General features: G+C 38.5%; 1 protein-coding gene across 3 annotated transcripts in view; it reads left to right on the plus strand.

The window, feature by feature from the left end:
* Positions 1–17,408, plus strand: part of ttc3 (tetratricopeptide repeat domain 3) — a 110,051-nt gene that overhangs the window by 30,348 nt on the left and 62,295 nt on the right. Inside the window, exons 4-9 of one of the 3 annotated variants that reach the window (XM_069888856.1) lie at positions 2,206–2,374; positions 4,107–4,194; positions 5,015–5,068; positions 6,509–6,638; positions 9,995–10,065; positions 14,282–14,385. In XM_069888856.1, coding sequence (XP_069744957.1) covers positions 2,206–2,374; positions 4,107–4,194; positions 5,015–5,068; positions 6,509–6,638; positions 9,995–10,065; positions 14,282–14,385 — 616 coding nt within the window. Of the gene's footprint in view, positions 1–2,205; positions 2,375–4,106; positions 4,195–5,014; positions 5,069–6,508; positions 6,639–8,235; positions 8,382–9,994; positions 10,066–14,281; positions 14,386–17,408 lie in introns of those variants that run through there. The other 2 variants (XM_069888857.1, XM_069888858.1) reach the window with 2 other exon arrangements.

Raw genomic sequence — 17,408 nt, forward strand, 5'->3', positions numbered from 1 at the left:
CCGCATCGGACTTGTCAGCCACAAACGAGCCTGCAGCTGACGTGGACTTTTTACCCCCTCCATAAATCTTCGTCCGCGAAGCCAAGCCAAAGAAAAAAATTCTTACCTTGATGAAGTCTCTTTCTGCTGGCTCCGACACAATGTCACACATGCCCCATTAGTTATTTGAGAAGTTTCAGCACTCCTTGCAGGGTCCAACGGCTGTCGGCTCGTCTGTTACAGGAGCTGACAGTGGTGCTTTTTTAAAATATCAAAATAAAATGTATAATTTAATATTATAATTTGTTATTACGATATTGTGATTTGCTTTCAACAGCATCCACTGATCAGTAAGTGCCATATGTGGATAGGCCATCTTATGAAAAGGATAGTGCTCAAAATCAACATTTTAGGTGGAAATTCAGGTCGTCTTATACACCGGCGTATTTTGCCCCTTTTTTTAATATACATTTATGTCAAGTTTTGGGATTATGATTTTTTTTTTGTGGTGACCCAATTCAGATAATTCATACATAAGGCAATTAAAGTGGAAAGAAGGCTTTCAAAAATGTTCCATTTAAGGACAAAAAGTTAATAATAATTTCCTTTGAAAGGGTATGGTGGAGGGCAATAAAAAATGGCTTAGAAAAGAAGGGATTACCTCATGAGAGAAAGTTTATTAATGTAGCAAACAGGATGATATGTTAGATTGTTAATGACTGGCCAAACCAAGAAATAAATTTTATTGACCAGGTGCAAATTTCTATATCACATAACATCAAAGCAAATTTGCATTTTTAAACGCTTCATCACCATGTATGTAATATCTTCCTATGTGAAATTTTCTGCTTCGTATGTAGTGAAGTATTGTTTATTTTTTTTGATTGGGTGCAACTATTCACATTGTGGTTTTGTTTTTCTTGACTTACTAAAAGAAAACTCTCTGATTTCATGGGGGGGGGATAAAGCACTCATTACGTTTGAATGCTATGTTCATTGTAAACTTTAAACATTCTTTTAAACAAGAAAAACTCAATAGTTTGTTTGAAGACTTAGCTGATGGTCTGAGCAATGATTGGATACAATGACTGGGTAGTTCCATATTTCCTTCGCATGGAGGCCATTCACCCCAATACGTCCATGCTGGCTCACAGAGCAATGCCCCCCCTCCCGCCCCCCCCCCCCCCATCCTCCCAGTAGTTTTCTAAATTGCTTATTCCCATCTATTCTCATTTACGATGGAGGCTATTTACAGTAACAAATCAACGTGCCTGTGTACATGCCCTTGGGATGTGGGGATAAAAAAACTAGAGCATCTAGAACAGTGGTTCCCAACCTTTTACTTTCCACTCACATACCACTTTAAGTATTCCTTATGCCATAAGTGTTCTGTGATTAGTAAGGGATTGCTTAAGGTGGTATGTAGGTGGAAAGAAAAAGTTTGAAAACCACTGTTTTAATCATTCCAAATTGATTCGTGATGTGCACGATTTCATAACTCCAAAGGAAATGGGCCAATAACAATTTTTCTCAAGCAAAATATTTCAGTAATAATTGGGTCTAGAGCAGTGATTCTCAACCTTTCCTTTCTATTCACATACCATCTTAAGCAATCTCTTACTAATCACGGAGCACTTATGGCATAAGGAATACTTAAAGTGGGATGTGAGTGGAAAGTAAAAGGTTGGGAACAAGGATTGTAAGTGAACAAAGAGAGAATATGTGAGCACTGAGGGTTATGATTGAATCCGGGATGCTGAAGCTCTGAGGTCGCAGCTTTTATCAGCCCCCCCGACCCCTGCTATTTCAAATTTGCTACTTGATCGAATGCTAAAAGAGATCTTGTCCCCTTACACCTGACCTTGCTGTAAAAGTTTATGTATTTATATGATGTGAGAACAGGATTGGTATTATTTTCTTCATGGTTGAACTAAGTGCCTCCCTTCCATCTCACTGGGCTGAACACCAATTGATTGTTTTGTTAACTAAATAAAGAATATGGGGCAAGGATGAGTGCCTGATGTCCCTTAGCCCTAGTCACTAGGTGATTAGCTGGTAAACTTAAACAATTGACTCCTCTTACTATGTTTTCACAGCTCAGATTTGTACATAAAAGTCTATGAAGTCCACTGAGGATTCTTTGCCCTACAGTAATGAATTTAGATACAATATAGAAAAAAAACCATTTTTGATGTGCTTTGTTTTCTCTTGTTTTGTCTCGTTCAGTGGAAGCAGCTGAGATTTGGTGCTTTGAAGTTGGAAGAATTCATGATCTTGGTTACCAGCGTTGGCATTTGATGAAGTTGCACATCTTATGGCCCTATGTATTTGTTCGGCAGGAAAAGCACAATCGCTATCTACAGTGGGCTAGCGCAGCCAAATTTATTGATCTAGAGTGAGTCTTTTGTATTTTTTTTATGGCCTCTTTAATCTTGCAGACATTCACGTGACTTGATAATGTAGTTTATAAACAATAACTTGGCCTTACTATTTGCTGGATGAAGAGTCTAAATGGAGGAATACCAGCAAGAAAATGAGGGGGAAAAATGTAAGCACCTTCCATAGTTTCAAAATATTTCAAGGTTCCAATCAAGTACTTTTTGTCCTACTGTCTGTTATAATGCAGGTGAATATGCTGGAAGGTGTCTGTGCAGCCTTGACCCACAATCAGCCATTCAGCATTTTCATGGTTTTGGTAGAAGGCTGGAGAACAACACTTCTCAATATAGAATTACTATAGATTCTTTTACTTTATCTATTCTGGCAATGGGCTTCTTTATTATAAGCTAGATACATTAGTATCGTCATTACCTGGAATTCAATCAACCGGAAATTCAAACAGCCGGCAAAAAAAAAATTGATTAAATAAATAATATTGAGTGAATAAGACTGGGCAGATGCACCCCACTGGGAAGCGCTATGACTTCATTGGGCACACGCCAATGCCCCTCAGTGCATGCTTATTCTTTTTGCTGTTGGCACTTGCATGGCAGTGAGCTGAGTTTTCAGCACGAAGAAGGAGCGCCAAGGAGCTGACTTGAGTGGAGGTGAGTTGGGCTGTCAGCGTGAGGAAGGTGCACCGAGGGACTGACTGGGACACTTGCGTGGAAATGAGTAGGGTTGCCAGCACCAGGAAGTTGATAGAGTCGCATCTTAGGGCCTGACCAGGACATTTGAGTTGGAGCCAACGAGACGGGGAGCGGATATGGAGGGAGAAGATGGCAGTGGTGTTGAGATTTTGCTGTCAAGGTTCAGATTTTAGACCCAGCGTATAGAATCACCCCTGATTTTCAGTTGACATTTTTACATTTCGAGGATCAGCCTATATGGCAGTCTATACAGTAGGTAAAAAAATATGCAAGTTTAAAATTGGTAAGGATTAATTATTTTGGTGGCACGGTTAGCGTAGCGGCTAGTCCAACAATGACTAGGTTGCAAATTTAAATTTTGTAAATTATGGGAATTACCTGATTAAAGTGAAATTTACATAATTAAAGACTGCAATATTGATTTTTCCAAATTACTTTTCATTTTGCACTGTCTTTTTTAAACAGTGTATTCTTAATGCATGTCTTTTAGTTACGCATTAGACGAGTGAGTCTCAGTCAACTGGAAAATTTGCATATTTGACATCAGCGATTCCCTGTAGGTGCCGGATAATGGGGATTCTACTGTATTATTGAGCCTGTTCATGTTCGTCAGATTCTTTGCATCAATGTTTGAGAATAGACTGAAACTGGTTCAACTAAGTTGAGGCCATTGATCAGTGTTAACTTTGAAGCAGAAATTTGAGGCGCAAAATGAATTTACTGTAATAATGTTGCTGTTGAATACGAGCTACAGTATGGAGCTGCTTTAAATTTGGCAGTAATTCCCACGCGCAGTTACTGAAACTTAAGGTAGTTGATGTGAATCAAGACCCTGGCATTCTTTGGAACGCCACGATATTGGACACAACAGTGTAGTCTAGCAGCTTTTATCATCTCAGAAAGGACATAGAGCTACAAAAATGTGTACACGAATACATGTATTTGTTGCAAATGTCTAAAATGATTTTACAAAAAACCTATAACTGAAAATTAAAGGGTGTAGATTATAGCATCTTCCGCTTTAATTTTTATTTTCAGGAACTATGATGTCTTTAATTTGAATTTGATAAAACTACAAGATATTGAGCTCTTAGAAGCGGTGCTCTGTGCAATAAGGAAACGCCATGTAAGTGCACTTACGTAAATAATGCCTTCGTTAGATGATAAAAATGTTTTCTTCATATCTTTGAACATCACATTCTACTGGTTTATTAATGTCTTAGGGGAGGGAACTAATATCTAGTGCTGACCTGCATCAATGTGGTTGATTGTGGTTATAGCCAGACAATAAATGTTCACCTTGCCTGTGATGCATGCATCCTGAGATTGAATGAGTTAATGAGTCATACAGTTAACTTGAAAAATCCAGTGCGGAATGGGGAAATCTCCTCGTAACGCTCCCAAGTTTGTGCTCATTGACGAATTTAAAGAGTGTCGTTCTCAGATATTCGTTGAGAAAATGTTGGCGATGCAGATGAGCTTCCAAGGAAAGGAAGGATGTAATATGACATTTGGGAAAACTTAATGTAGCATTAACAAGTATTGTTAAAGTATAGGCAAGCACTGCTCCCAATTAGCAGACAGCAGGTTTTACCAATAGCAAAGGGACAAATGATTATCAGGTTTTCCTTTGGCGATGATTGGTTGTGGAATCAATTTTCCAGAGCATCGGTATATTTTCTCATTCTTTGTGCCATGGGATTTTTAAAGTTTCTTCCAAAAGACTAGCCTCCCAGCAGTGAGGTGCTGCCTGTACAGCATCGTATGTCAAGGTAAAGTATGCTCATGCCAGTCTTGGCTTTGACGGTAGGACTTCAGTCTCTTACACAAAGTGCTTATGTTTGTATATACTGAAGCACTTGCTGAATTCAATTGTTAATTTTAGTTTTTAAAGCCATTCCAAGTAACTTTGGAAATTCATTTATATTTCAACTACTCTTTTGCAGCACTCCGTAACATTTCTGACATGTTTATTGGATTCATTGGATAAAGTAGACAAGGTAAGTAAAATGACTTAATATTGAAGCAGTGTGTTTAAACTAAAGTTTCACAGAGTTTCATGGAGCATTATGCTCTAGAACCCAATCCAAGAATTGAATAGAAAATTTAGAGGGATTTAATTAACTTTTGATCACTTCATGTCATTTTGATGCCAGAAAATAGCAAGATACGGAGGTGGCGTTAAGAATTCCTCCCTCCTTTTTACTTGTTCATAATAGGTAAATTGGCAAATTGTGGAAATCCATAAATACATTAATCATGATCAGAAATATTGTTGGATGTGTAATGAATTTCCACAGTCAAATTGTAGATAAGTAACTTAAGTCTTGTTTCTCCATACAAAAACACAAATGGAATGCTTGCTTTAAAAAAAATTCATAAATAGAAGTAAGGTATAAAGCAATTTCCTGAAGTTTGAATAAAGTCAATTTTGTGTTTTAAATATTGTCTAAGCCCATGCAAAGTTTCTTTCATGTGCCCACCCCAAATTGTTGCTGGTGTATCTACTGAGTCTCTTGTATTTGAACCCACAGCAAACTTTGCAGCACCCTCCCTCACCCCACCATCTCGGAAACTATAACTCATTTTAATCTCTGGTAACTTATTCTTTCTCTTTCTCCCCATTATTGACTACCATACTATCAGATGTCTTGTCCTTGAATTTGGAAGTTATTTCCTTAAACTTGATTTCTCGACCTTTTCCAATAAACTCTTTAAAATGAATTACAATTACAACTCTGATTATCTGAAAGTTTTTTTTGGCGAACTGGTCATTTTTTTTAAAAAGCAGCCCAGTCGCAACAACAAATTGCTTGTAACTGCGTTTAAATATCAACAAACAACAAAGTATTAAAATAATGTTTAATTCTCACCCAAAAAATGCTAGTGGCCGCCGTTCACCGACACCTCCCCACTGAGGACCAGCTCCTGCTGGCAGCCCAACGCTCCTGTCCAAGAGGCCACTCTCCTTGATGATGCCAGGACAAGGGATTCTTTTGACCACTTGAGGCTGGGAGACAGTGGTGCTCAGTTTGAGAGGGAGAATTGGAGAGAAAAGTCAATAGGGGAAGGTAAAAAAGAAATGGAAAGAGAGAGGGGGGAGTGAGTTATAGGAAACGAGGACAATGCTACTAATTTCATGCCAAGTGATTTTTCTTTTTCAACCTCTGAAATATTTTTTGGATAAATAAGGATTTTGGAGCATCTGATTTTGGTCAATTGGAGTTGTACTGTATTTCCCAAGAAAATGGTCACCATCTAAAATTATTTTAGCTTCTGTGGTCCTTTTTGTGTGATTGGATAATTTTCAAAGCCATTAGATTTTGGAAGTTTTCTTCTTCTCCCTCCCTCTTCGGAATTATCTTGGATAATTCAGAAAATGCAAGGAGAGTAAAAATTGTCATTGCAAACAGGATCTCAGTTTGTCTTCATTTCTACAGATGAATTGTGACCTTGATGATGCTATTGCTATAGTAAAAAATACAGAAGAATTGAACACCTTACAAGAGGAGGTGAAATTTGGAACAAAACGTTCAAGAATGGCTGCTATTGCAATTGGGTGTTTTCAATGTAAGTAATAGAAGAAGTTTAAAATGTTAGTAGTGAATAATTTTATTAATCCTGATGCATAATTACAATTAAACCTATCAGTATAATAGGTGGTATTCTGAAGTGTACATTGTAATGTGATTTTTAATATTTGCTTCAATATAGGAGAAAATGGAGAACTATTTCAATCATTGCAGTTAAAGTTACAACTGACTCCAGCAGTAATGTTTATGCCCCATGGGAGACTCTGCTACAATGAAAACTTGGGGTAAACATGCTGCAAACTCTATGGTTAGGGAGTGGGACAAGTAGTTTGGAGGTTTTTGGAAGCTATAAAGGGAGAGGTTTTAAGTCATTTCCTGTGGGGCAGTTTGGGGAAGCAAAATTTAAGATGAAATTGGTAAGATGAGAAGAATAGATGGAACTTCATTCTGATGGGAACAAAGATAGAAATGTTGGAAGAGCTCAGTCAGTCAAGCAACATCTAGAAAGAAAAACCAATTCACATTTCATGTCAAGGTCCTGTTCCTTTGACTGTGGTAGATTCATTGATTTCCCAAGGCATAGTAGGCCAATTCTGTTCCATGTGATATTGTAACCAACCTAGGCAATACTAAGTATTAGAGGCATCTAAAGAAAATAATCTCCATTCTCAATGAACCATTGGTCGTAACCCCTAATTGCACACTGGTTGGTAGCATATTTACCCAGAAATTTCATAATGTACATGTCCAAGCATCCCTAAAGGCATAGATGATTAAGAAGGGAATACAAAAGTATGCTGGAGAAACTTTCTGTTTCAATCTTTTTATTGATTTTAATATAAAACATACATCAGACAATGCATGGAGTTAATAAGGATAAAGGATGAAAAGATTACAATATACAGCAAATAATAGTGTCTTTATCTCTCCGTACTTAAAGAAAAAAAATTCACTTTGTAGTAAAATCCTCTATACTAATCTTTTTTAAAAAAAAAAGAACAAAAACTGGAAAGCCTTGGATCAGCTTTCATCAAACATAAGAAGCCTGGTCTTCACCCAGAAGAAAAACTTAATGGTATCAGGAAGGGACAATAAATCAGGAAAAAAGTTAGAAATTATATCATATGAAAATAGTGTATGAACGGGTGCCAAGTTTTAACAGAGGAATCAAATGAGGCACTTCTATTTTTCTCTAAATTCAAACAGGCCATGATTTGAAAAAACCATTGAACTATAGTAGGTGGAGTGGGGTCCTTCCATTTAAGAAGAATTGCTCTCCTAGCCATCAGGGTGGTAAAAGCTATCATCTGATTGAGCAGAAGCTGGACAACGACCTACATCTGCTTCGAGACCTCCAAAAGAAGCAGTTAAGGGATTTGGTTGTAAATCAATTGCGAGAATTACTGAAAGAGTACCAAAGATATCTTTACAAAACATATGGGTCAATGAGGACCCTTGCGAATTACAACTATCACAGATTGGATTAAAATTGGGAAAAATACAGGCAAGATTGTCCTTAGACATGTGCGTCATATGTACTACCTTAAGTTGAATATGAGAGTGTCAAGCACACATGGATGAGGTATTAACTAATTTAAGAATCTTTTCCCACATCTCTGCAGGAAAAGACTTTTGGACCTCCTGCTCTCAAGCCTTTTTAAATTTATCAGTCGAGATTGGTTGCAATTTTAATAACATAACATATATGATTGCTATTAAACTCTTCTGAGAGGGGTTCAAACAAAAAAATGGCATCAACCATATCCAACTAATATAGCAGGTAAAAATTAGGTAATATAGCATTCAAAAAAATGTCTAATTTGAAAATATCTGAACAAATGAGAATTAGGCAGACCATATTTGTTTGAAAGTTGTTCAAAGGACACAAGATAACCTTCCGTGAACAAATCCTGAAAACATATGATGCCCTCTAACCTTCCACAAAGAGAAACCTTGGTCATTCACAGGTGTGCTGGAGAAACTCAGCAGGTCACACAACATCCACGGGAGGTAAAGGTAACCAAAGTTTTGAGCATTTGACCAAAGCATCTGCTGATTTTCTTGTTTAATCCCTGTTTAGGCAGGTTTTGGGGATATTACCTTCTTGTTTAAATTTCAATTTATTACAGAATGGAAGTATTTTCTATAATTAATGTACGTAGTATTTCTAAATTCTTCCTCCATCACACTACACATTGAACTGCACAGGCTATTCTTCAACAAAAATGTCTTGTCTTTCACTGTCAGCTACTTTGCTAAATCTTGTGTGGTCTGTAAATTTGTGTTAGCACAGTCCAGATGATTTAAAAGCAATGGCAACGCTAACAGCAAAAATATATCCTTGGAGCACACTACTGTGAACATCTTTCATATCAGGATACATTTCATCAACTGTCACCTTTTACTTCTGAGTCTCTCCACTGATCTTAAACACTCTGATGGTGTACAAGGCAATCGGTTAATAAATTAGATTGGGAGTGGGATGAAGAATTAAAGTGGCAAGCCACAGGAAGCTCAGGGTCATCCTTGTGGACCAAACACAAGTGTTCTGCAGAGCAATCACCCAAATTACATTTAGTTAATTTAGTTAAATTACAGACTGGGAGTTTGCTTCACTGAGCACCTTCACTCTGTCCACATCAGGGACAGGGATCTCCTAATGGCAACCATTTCAATTCTGCATCCTGCATGTCTGTCCATGGCCTCATGTACTATCTCACAAAGACCACCTGTAAATTGGAGGGACAACACTTGATTTTCCATTTGGGTATTCTCCAACCGGATGGCCTAAACGTCGACATCTCCGGTTTCTGCTAGCCTACTCTCCATTCTCCCTCACCTTTCCCCTTCTTTCCCTTGGCTCTCCACCCCCTTTCCTCTCCATTCACGGAGCTACGCCTCCTCTCCTTGCTTGCTCCCTCATTCACCTTCCTGCCTTTGAGACTGTGCTCCTAACCCCCCCCCCCACCATTTTGTTTAGACGCCTGCCGACATTTTTCCATACCTTGATGAAGGGTTATGTATCTTTATCTTTGCTATATAAAGTACATTGTTCAACCTGGTGAGTTTCTCCAGCATCGTGTTTTTACTTCAACCAATGTGTCTACATACTTTTGAGGCAGTGCAACTCATCAAGCAAGTCGTGTAATAATGGCAAGTAAAAAAGACAATAATGTAAGGAGTAATTTAAAATAATGAAATATGATAGGATATGGAGAAATGTACAAAAACATTGTGCAAGGAATAGAGAAAAGTAAAGATAATGCAAGTGTATATTTGAGTCTGATAACAGGAAGAAAAGCTATCTTGTGGTCTGTATGTTTTAGCTGCTTCACTTCAGTGCCAATTTTAAAAGTGCAATGCTTATTTTACCTCTTTTTTTCCCCCCTGCAGATGCATATTTTATTAAGCCGTTTCTATGTACTGACACAATTCCTCTTTTAGTGCAAAATAGGAATGAAAAGGTATGTAGAAAGAAAAAGATGTTATTGTAAGGCTTGTACTGCAAGATGTTGAATTTTAAAAATGTTAGTTAAAATTCATTCCTTAAATTTATTTCTCAATTTACTTGGGAAGCATTTGATTTTATTTCATCACATTTCTTTATTTTGGAATGGCTTTGTGAATCCTTGTTACAAAGAAAAGTGTAGAAGTATAGACAACTACACAAAGAATTCTTTCATTTCCATTTTGACCATTTAACCTTTGTAATGTAAGAGCGAGAATAGTCAACAATACATGATTAAATAGTAATGTTCAGGATAGGGTTCTTCAGCACAGAAACAGGCCTTTTGACCCAACACTGACCAACTTGTCCCATTCGCTTCTGTAACCCTACAAACCTTACCTATCTATGTACCTGTCTAAATATCTCTTAAAAGTTGCAATTGTGCCCACCTCCACCATTTCCTCTGGTAGCTCGTTTCATCCACCGACTTCTGTGAGGGAAAAATCTCATGTTTGCTCTTCAGGTCCCTTTTTAAATCTTTCCCCTCTCACCTTAAATCTATACCTTCTAGTTTTAGACTCTCCTACTCAGGTGGTAGGGGTGGGAGAGACCTTATCTAGGCCCCTTGTAGTTGTATATACATACTACAGCGAACCACACTACTCCATTATCAAATTGGTGGCCGTAGTTGCAGGCCCCCGCAGGATCAGGAGTTTCCGGTGGAGGGGGCACTAAGAGCTCTGGAAGGCCATGACTTCAGAGGTCAGGTGATTGTGATAGTGCACCAACTATAATTACAAACTCCTGTGAAGATCCCATTAAACAGTTCAGCTCACAGACAACTTCTGTTGGGCATTATTCACTGCACCACTCGCTACAATACAGAATATATAAGATCACCCTCAGTCCCGTGCTCGAGAGCAAAAGGACTGTCCAACATCTCCTTGTAACTTAAGCCCACCACTCCTGGTAACATTCTTGTAGGTAATTTCTACACCCTTTCCAGCTTAATGACACCTTTTCTATAGCTAGGTGTCTAGAACTGAGTAAATTACTCCCAGAGTGGTCATGCCGATGTCCCATACAGTCTTAACGTGACATCTCAACTCCTGTACTCATGAGGAAGCTTGGTTAAAATCCAAATGAAATGGAGAAAATGCCAAGGGCACATCAGATCTATTCCAATGCCACTGAGGACTTGGATCTTCTCTCCATTGCATTGTCAAACAATCTCATCATTTACATTCTCGCTCCACCATAAAGTGTGTGTGCCACTATATTGCTAAAATGTTGGGAGAACTCGAACTGAGTAAAATATGCCATCCCTAGCCCCACAGATTCAGTGATGGTGTGGGGGGTGGATTGTTTAAATTTCAGGAGGAAGTTTGGCAGTTGTGAGGAAATGGTGAATTTTGTAAATATTATGTGCCTATATAATTGTTTGCAAAAAATGCATCTTATTGTCGGATATTTTGGACATATGACGTAAAAACATAAGTTGCCCCTAACATTTTTTAAAAATTAAATTACTCCTTTCACTTTGAGCTGAGAATAATGATGATGTTTGTCAGCTGTAATGGTTGAAGGATGGGAATGAGAAAAGGAACAAAGACTTTTCAGGTTAATCACCTCAGAGGAGGGGGAAATGAGCACATAAATGGCCATGCAGGAGCAGATCAAGACTGCTCCATGTGTACTGATGATTGGTGTGCAGTCCATTACAAGTCAGTCAGTTGAACTCAATTTAACAAAAACAGAATGGTGAAAATACTCAACAGGCCAGATAGAATCTGTGGGGGGAGAGAGAGAAAAACAGTCAACAATTTTGATCAGGGAGCCTTGATCAGAATTAGAAAGGTAAGTTGCAGAAAGGGGGAGCAGTGGGAGAGTGACGTTCAAGGTTGCCCAACCAACAAATAGTTTGTGCTGGCTGTTGGAGAAAACAAATGAAACAAAATAACGGGAAAAGGACAGATGCCATGGATAGGTTGCTAGCAAACTGAATCAAAATTTCACTGCTGGAAATCCCATTAGATCATCGGCATCTGTAGAAAGAGGTCAGTCCATTAATGGATGACCTTGCATCAGAGCTGGGTAGCTCCAACTCAAACCGAAAGGACTGGTTATCTGAAATTGGTCAATTTGACTTGGATTCCTCAGGACTGCAAGAGAAATGCTGCTTATCAAGTTGGTGTAGTGCATGAGGTCAAAGACAAAGATCCAAATGGGATGAAGATTTAATTTTAGGCAAAACTGTAAGGTTGAGAAACAGCAGGCCCAGTTTCTCTTTGGACTCATTGCTGGCCCTTGGAAGATGTTGAATTCAGCGTTTTCTTGACAGCCAGCTATTCTTGTTCATATAACCCAACAATTCAGTCAGGAGTTTGGCAGGATTGCAGGCATTTTCTGAGCAACTACAATGTGATGGGAAGGTAGGTAGCCCAACCCAAAGTTTTAGATAATTGATTTTTAATCACAGTTCTGAGAAAATGTCATCCTTGCTCTACCAGTGACTGTTGCCAACAGTTTTTGTTTGTTTGTAAACTGATTTCCCACCATAGTTATCATTTGATATAATTAGATAACATGCTCTTAGCTCCATTACAGGAAGAATGTGGAGGCTTTGGAAGGGGATCAGAAAAATTTTACTAAGATGTTGACTTGATTAGAGAGGGTGGAGAGATTGGCATATTTGGTTTAATTTCTCTGGAGGATCCGGGGTTGAGGGGCAACCTGATGTTTATAAAATTTATGAGAGGCACTGATAGGGTGGGCAGTCAGAATCTTTTTTCCTGGGGCAAAAGTGTCAAATACTAATGCCTGCATTGAGGGGGAAGGTTTAGAATGTGTGCAGAGACTGATAGGTACCAAGAACAGAGGAGCATGGAAGCAGATTCGAGAGTAGCATTTAAGAGACCATTAGAAACGTGAGATTGAAGGGGTATGGATTGTGGTCAGGCAGAATAAATTTGCCTTCATTTGGCATTGTTCAGTACAAACATTGTGAGCCAAAGGGTCTGTTCCTCTGCTATATTGCCCTGTTTCTGTGTTGATTTCAAACAATTCATCAAGATCGACATGTCCAGTAATTGTTATGAAGTGGTCTTCAAGGGGCATTATTTTTGTGTTTATTTGGGAGATGCCTGTAATGAGTAAAAACATATTTTTTAAAATTATGAAATCAACTCAAAGGCATCGTGTTCACAAGGGAGATGATAACCAACAGTACCACAATCTGTGCACACTTACAATGCTCAAGGAGGCTGTCATAAGGAAATCCTGTATTAACATGCATAAGCAAAAACCACAAATGCCAAGAAATTTGAATCCTGACTTTTTATAAGCACTCTGCAACTGATCCTCTTTTCACCGGTGTGACATAACACATTGTATTATGTCACTCCAAAAATTCTACTGGAACTTTCTATCATCCCTGTATACATGGGATGATCCTGTTCCTTGTGCAATACACCTTTTGTTCCAAGGTATCTGTCATTGGGCGCTCCCAGAATAATACGTTCTTAAAGGGTAATGCCTGTGAGTAAAATGAATGACTGGCCTTGGAGCCGTCATCCTGCCTCTGAACTGTTGCCATCCCTCACTCCTTTCCTACCCTGCAATTGAAAAGTTCTTTCTCGCTTAAGCCCAGGTTGATTCCTGCAAAGCACCTTGTGACTTCTGCCTCCTCTTCTAACACCCCCTTATCCCCAGCACGTCCCAACTGATGATCTTCTGAGTTTGTTCCCTCCTTCCGTCTTGATGTGCAGGGCTCCAATGACTTCCTCCTCCTCCCCCCTCACCCAATATCAAAGTCGTACTAGATGTCAGATCTGTGGTTTCAACGGTCTGCAACCTATGCTTTAGGCCTTGAACATTGGCAACTCCTGCTGCTATTAACACATTGTTTAGTGTGCAGTCGGAATATGGGACATTTTTTTTAACTTTTAGCAAATGAAAAAAAAATGCAATCTCTCACTGTACAGTTCCAAAGTATATTGCATTTTTGTATTGGGGCAATAAGATCCAATTTAGATTCTTATGAATTTTACAGACACTAATAATAACTTTGCATACCCATGACTGTTGTAAAATACACGTACTAGATGCTTTTAATCTGGAGTTTATATTTTGATAATGCAGGCTTACAGGAGATTAGTAGAGTTCTTCTATTGCTTTTAATGTTTGATTTAACCTTCTAAATTTGTATAACATCAGAATCTCAATTCTGTTAGACATTTCAGGAGTGCGAAGACTATAGAGAGAGAGGCAACAATGAATTTGTAAAGAAGAACTTTAAAGCTGCTGTGAACTACTACTCCAGAGCAATTGAGTTGTGGTATGTTGCATTGAGGGGAAAATCCTAGAAATTCAGCATTTCAGTTGTACAGATTGTTGATTAAATCAAATGGAAGAATATTTATTAGGAAGCAAGAGTTAGTCACTCAGCCCCTCGAGCATGCTTCACTATTCAATAGAGTCCTGGTGATCTCCTGGTAACATTCATGCTGCATTCCTGCCAATCTCACTAATCTTGGTCTCCTCTGCTTATCAAAAGTCTGTCAAACAATGTCTTTAAAATATTCAGACTGTGCTTCCAACACCCTTTGTAGAATTGATTTCCAATGACTCAGAGCTCTGAGAGAAAATATTTTGCCTCATCTTTGTTTTAAACAGAAACCTTTTATTTCCAGGATCTCCGACAAGATGCACCCAGTCAATGTATTGTACATTTCTATCAAGTTCCCTAGTTTAGCTTGGCCATCCTTTCCAAATAAAATAATTTATCCATGAGATGTCAGAGTAGTAAATCTCCTCTGAATTGTTTCCAAGATATTTACAGTTTCTTGTGTGTCCAGTGAGTGAAACAAGAAAGTCTGCAAATGCTGTGATTGTAGTAAAAACACACTGAAATGTTAACACTGGAGGAACTCAGCTGGTCTTTTCAGCGTCTATAGGAGATTCTTGTGTCTCCAGCAAAGAACCATAGAACACTACAACACACAAACAGGCTCTTCAGCCCCTCTAGTCTGTGCTGACCACCATCTCCCTCATCCCATAGCCCTCCATACCATAGCCCTCCAGTCCTCTCACATCCATGAACCTATCAAATTTACTCTTAAAGCATATAATCGAGCCTGCATTCACCACATCAGATGGCAGAGCTTGTTCCATATTCCCACCACTCTCTGAGTGAAAAACTTCCCCCTAAACGCCCTTCAGCACGTTTACATTTTCATGTACCAGTACAGCAATAGGCTTTTCAGCCTATGAATGTGAAGGGCAAATTAAACTAAAGCTCTCTTGCTTGCACATGATACAATCCCTCTATTCCCTGTATATTTGTGTGTCTATCTTGAAGGCTTTCAAACTCTACTATACTATTTGCTTCTGGCACTACACCTGGCAGCCCGTTCCAGGCAAAAACTTGCCCCTCCTTTAAACATTCTTCAACACGTGCCTTCTCCTATGTGACTTCTTTACTCTGAGGCGAAAAGATCTACCCAATCTTTGTTTCTCATTTTATAAACCTCTTATTATCTCTGACACTCCACAGAAGATAACCCAAGTTTGTTCAACCTCAATAGTTCAAAGACTCTAATCCAAGCTGGTAAGTCTCTTCTGTACCCTTTCCAAAGCTTTCACATCATAATGGGGCCACAGAATTACCTTCAATATTCTAAGGGTGACCTAATCAAAGTTTTATGTGAATGCAACATGACTTGCTTGTATACTCTGTGCCCCACCCAAAAATGGGAAGCATGCCATATCCCTTCATTAACCCCCTTTCTGCTTGAGAGGCCAATTTCAAGGAGCATCAAATTTTCCTCGAGAGGAGACCAGAAATGAACACAATACTCCAAATGTGGTCTACCAGTGCCCAGTGGAACATCCTTACTTTCGTATTCAAGTCCCAGAGCAATGAATGATAAAATTGGCATTCTGAATTTTTTTACTGCGTCTGTGTACCAGACTTTGTGCATTTATATCATTTGAATCTCAGAGATCTGCAGTCTCTTCCTACTTGGGTATGCTATCCTGTCAAAATAGGAAATTTCACCTCTAACCCTTTGGAGCTACTTCTTCACATTGTACTTTCAAGCCTATCTATGTGCCATCATTTAGCAGCCGACATTTAGGCACCTTCAACCCTCATTTAAAGTAGTAATAAATTGAGGTCCCATCGCTGATCTCTGCGGCACCCCGTTCATTGCATCTTGCCATACAAGGGCCTTCTGTAAATTTAAGTATAGTATATCTTTATCTGTAATATTTTTTCAAAGTAATGCGGCAATTCATAAAAACGTGATTTATTTCCCTTTCACAAAAAAAATTATTGCCATAGTATCGACTTTTTCTAAATGTGCTCCAATAAAATCCTTAATAATGGATTCTAACATTTTCCCCATGACAGTTTTAAAATTAATTCTTGCTTACTTTCTTTCTTTCTCCCGTTTTGAATAAAGGTGTTACTTTCATTATTTGCCAGTCTAATAGAACCTTCTCTGAATCTTGGGAATTGTGGAAAATTTAAAACCAATGCATCAGCAATGTCACTACCCATTTATAAGAGCATTGGATAAAGTCGATCAGGGATAGTATGATTCTATTTGTGTCCTCTATTGTAAAGACAAATGGACTTTAGGAAGCTTTCCTAACTGCTGTCCCAAAATGTTTTGTTGTCATTATCTTAAAACTGTCTAATGTGTAGTCCAAAAACCACCATATTGCTAATTGATCTTACCTGGAAAATCTTTACTTCATCTTCCAAACTTATTCTGCAATTACAACACCTGTATCCTTTTAATTGTGCTTGTGAATAATATTGCACATTTTTGTTTAAATGCTTAGCTCATAGAGACATAAAGATGCATGAACGTTGAAATAAAATCTGTGCGAGCTTATGGTTCTTTAGCTTTGAATCTCTTAGCTGAAGGAGATTTTTGCATCATCTTTAGCCAAAGGTGATGTATCAAACGACTGTTAACTAACTCATGTCGTTCCCCTGTACAAGAAGGACGGTTAGGGATCAGCCTGGAAACTACAGGTCAGTGAGTCTTGTCAGTAGTAGGGCAACTATGGGAAAAGTTCTTGGGATAAGATTTATCATCACTTGGAAAGTCACGGGCTGAAAAAAGGAAGTCAGCATGGTGGAGGGTTGCTTACTGGGAGTGTGTAATGTGAAGAGAATGTGAGTGCTCTGATAAGCTTTCAGGTGACATGAAGATTGGTGAAGTTGTAGATATTGAGAATGTTTGCCTAAGAAGGATGTCAATCAGCTGGAAAATTGGATGGAGCAGTGGTAGATGGAACTTAGTCCAGACAAGTGTGAGATAATCCATCTGGGCTCATCAAATACTG

The sequence above is a fragment of the Narcine bancroftii genome, chromosome 7, assembly GCF_036971445.1.
Source record: "Narcine bancroftii isolate sNarBan1 chromosome 7, sNarBan1.hap1, whole genome shotgun sequence".
NCBI lineage: Eukaryota > Metazoa > Chordata > Chondrichthyes > Torpediniformes > Narcinidae > Narcine > Narcine bancroftii.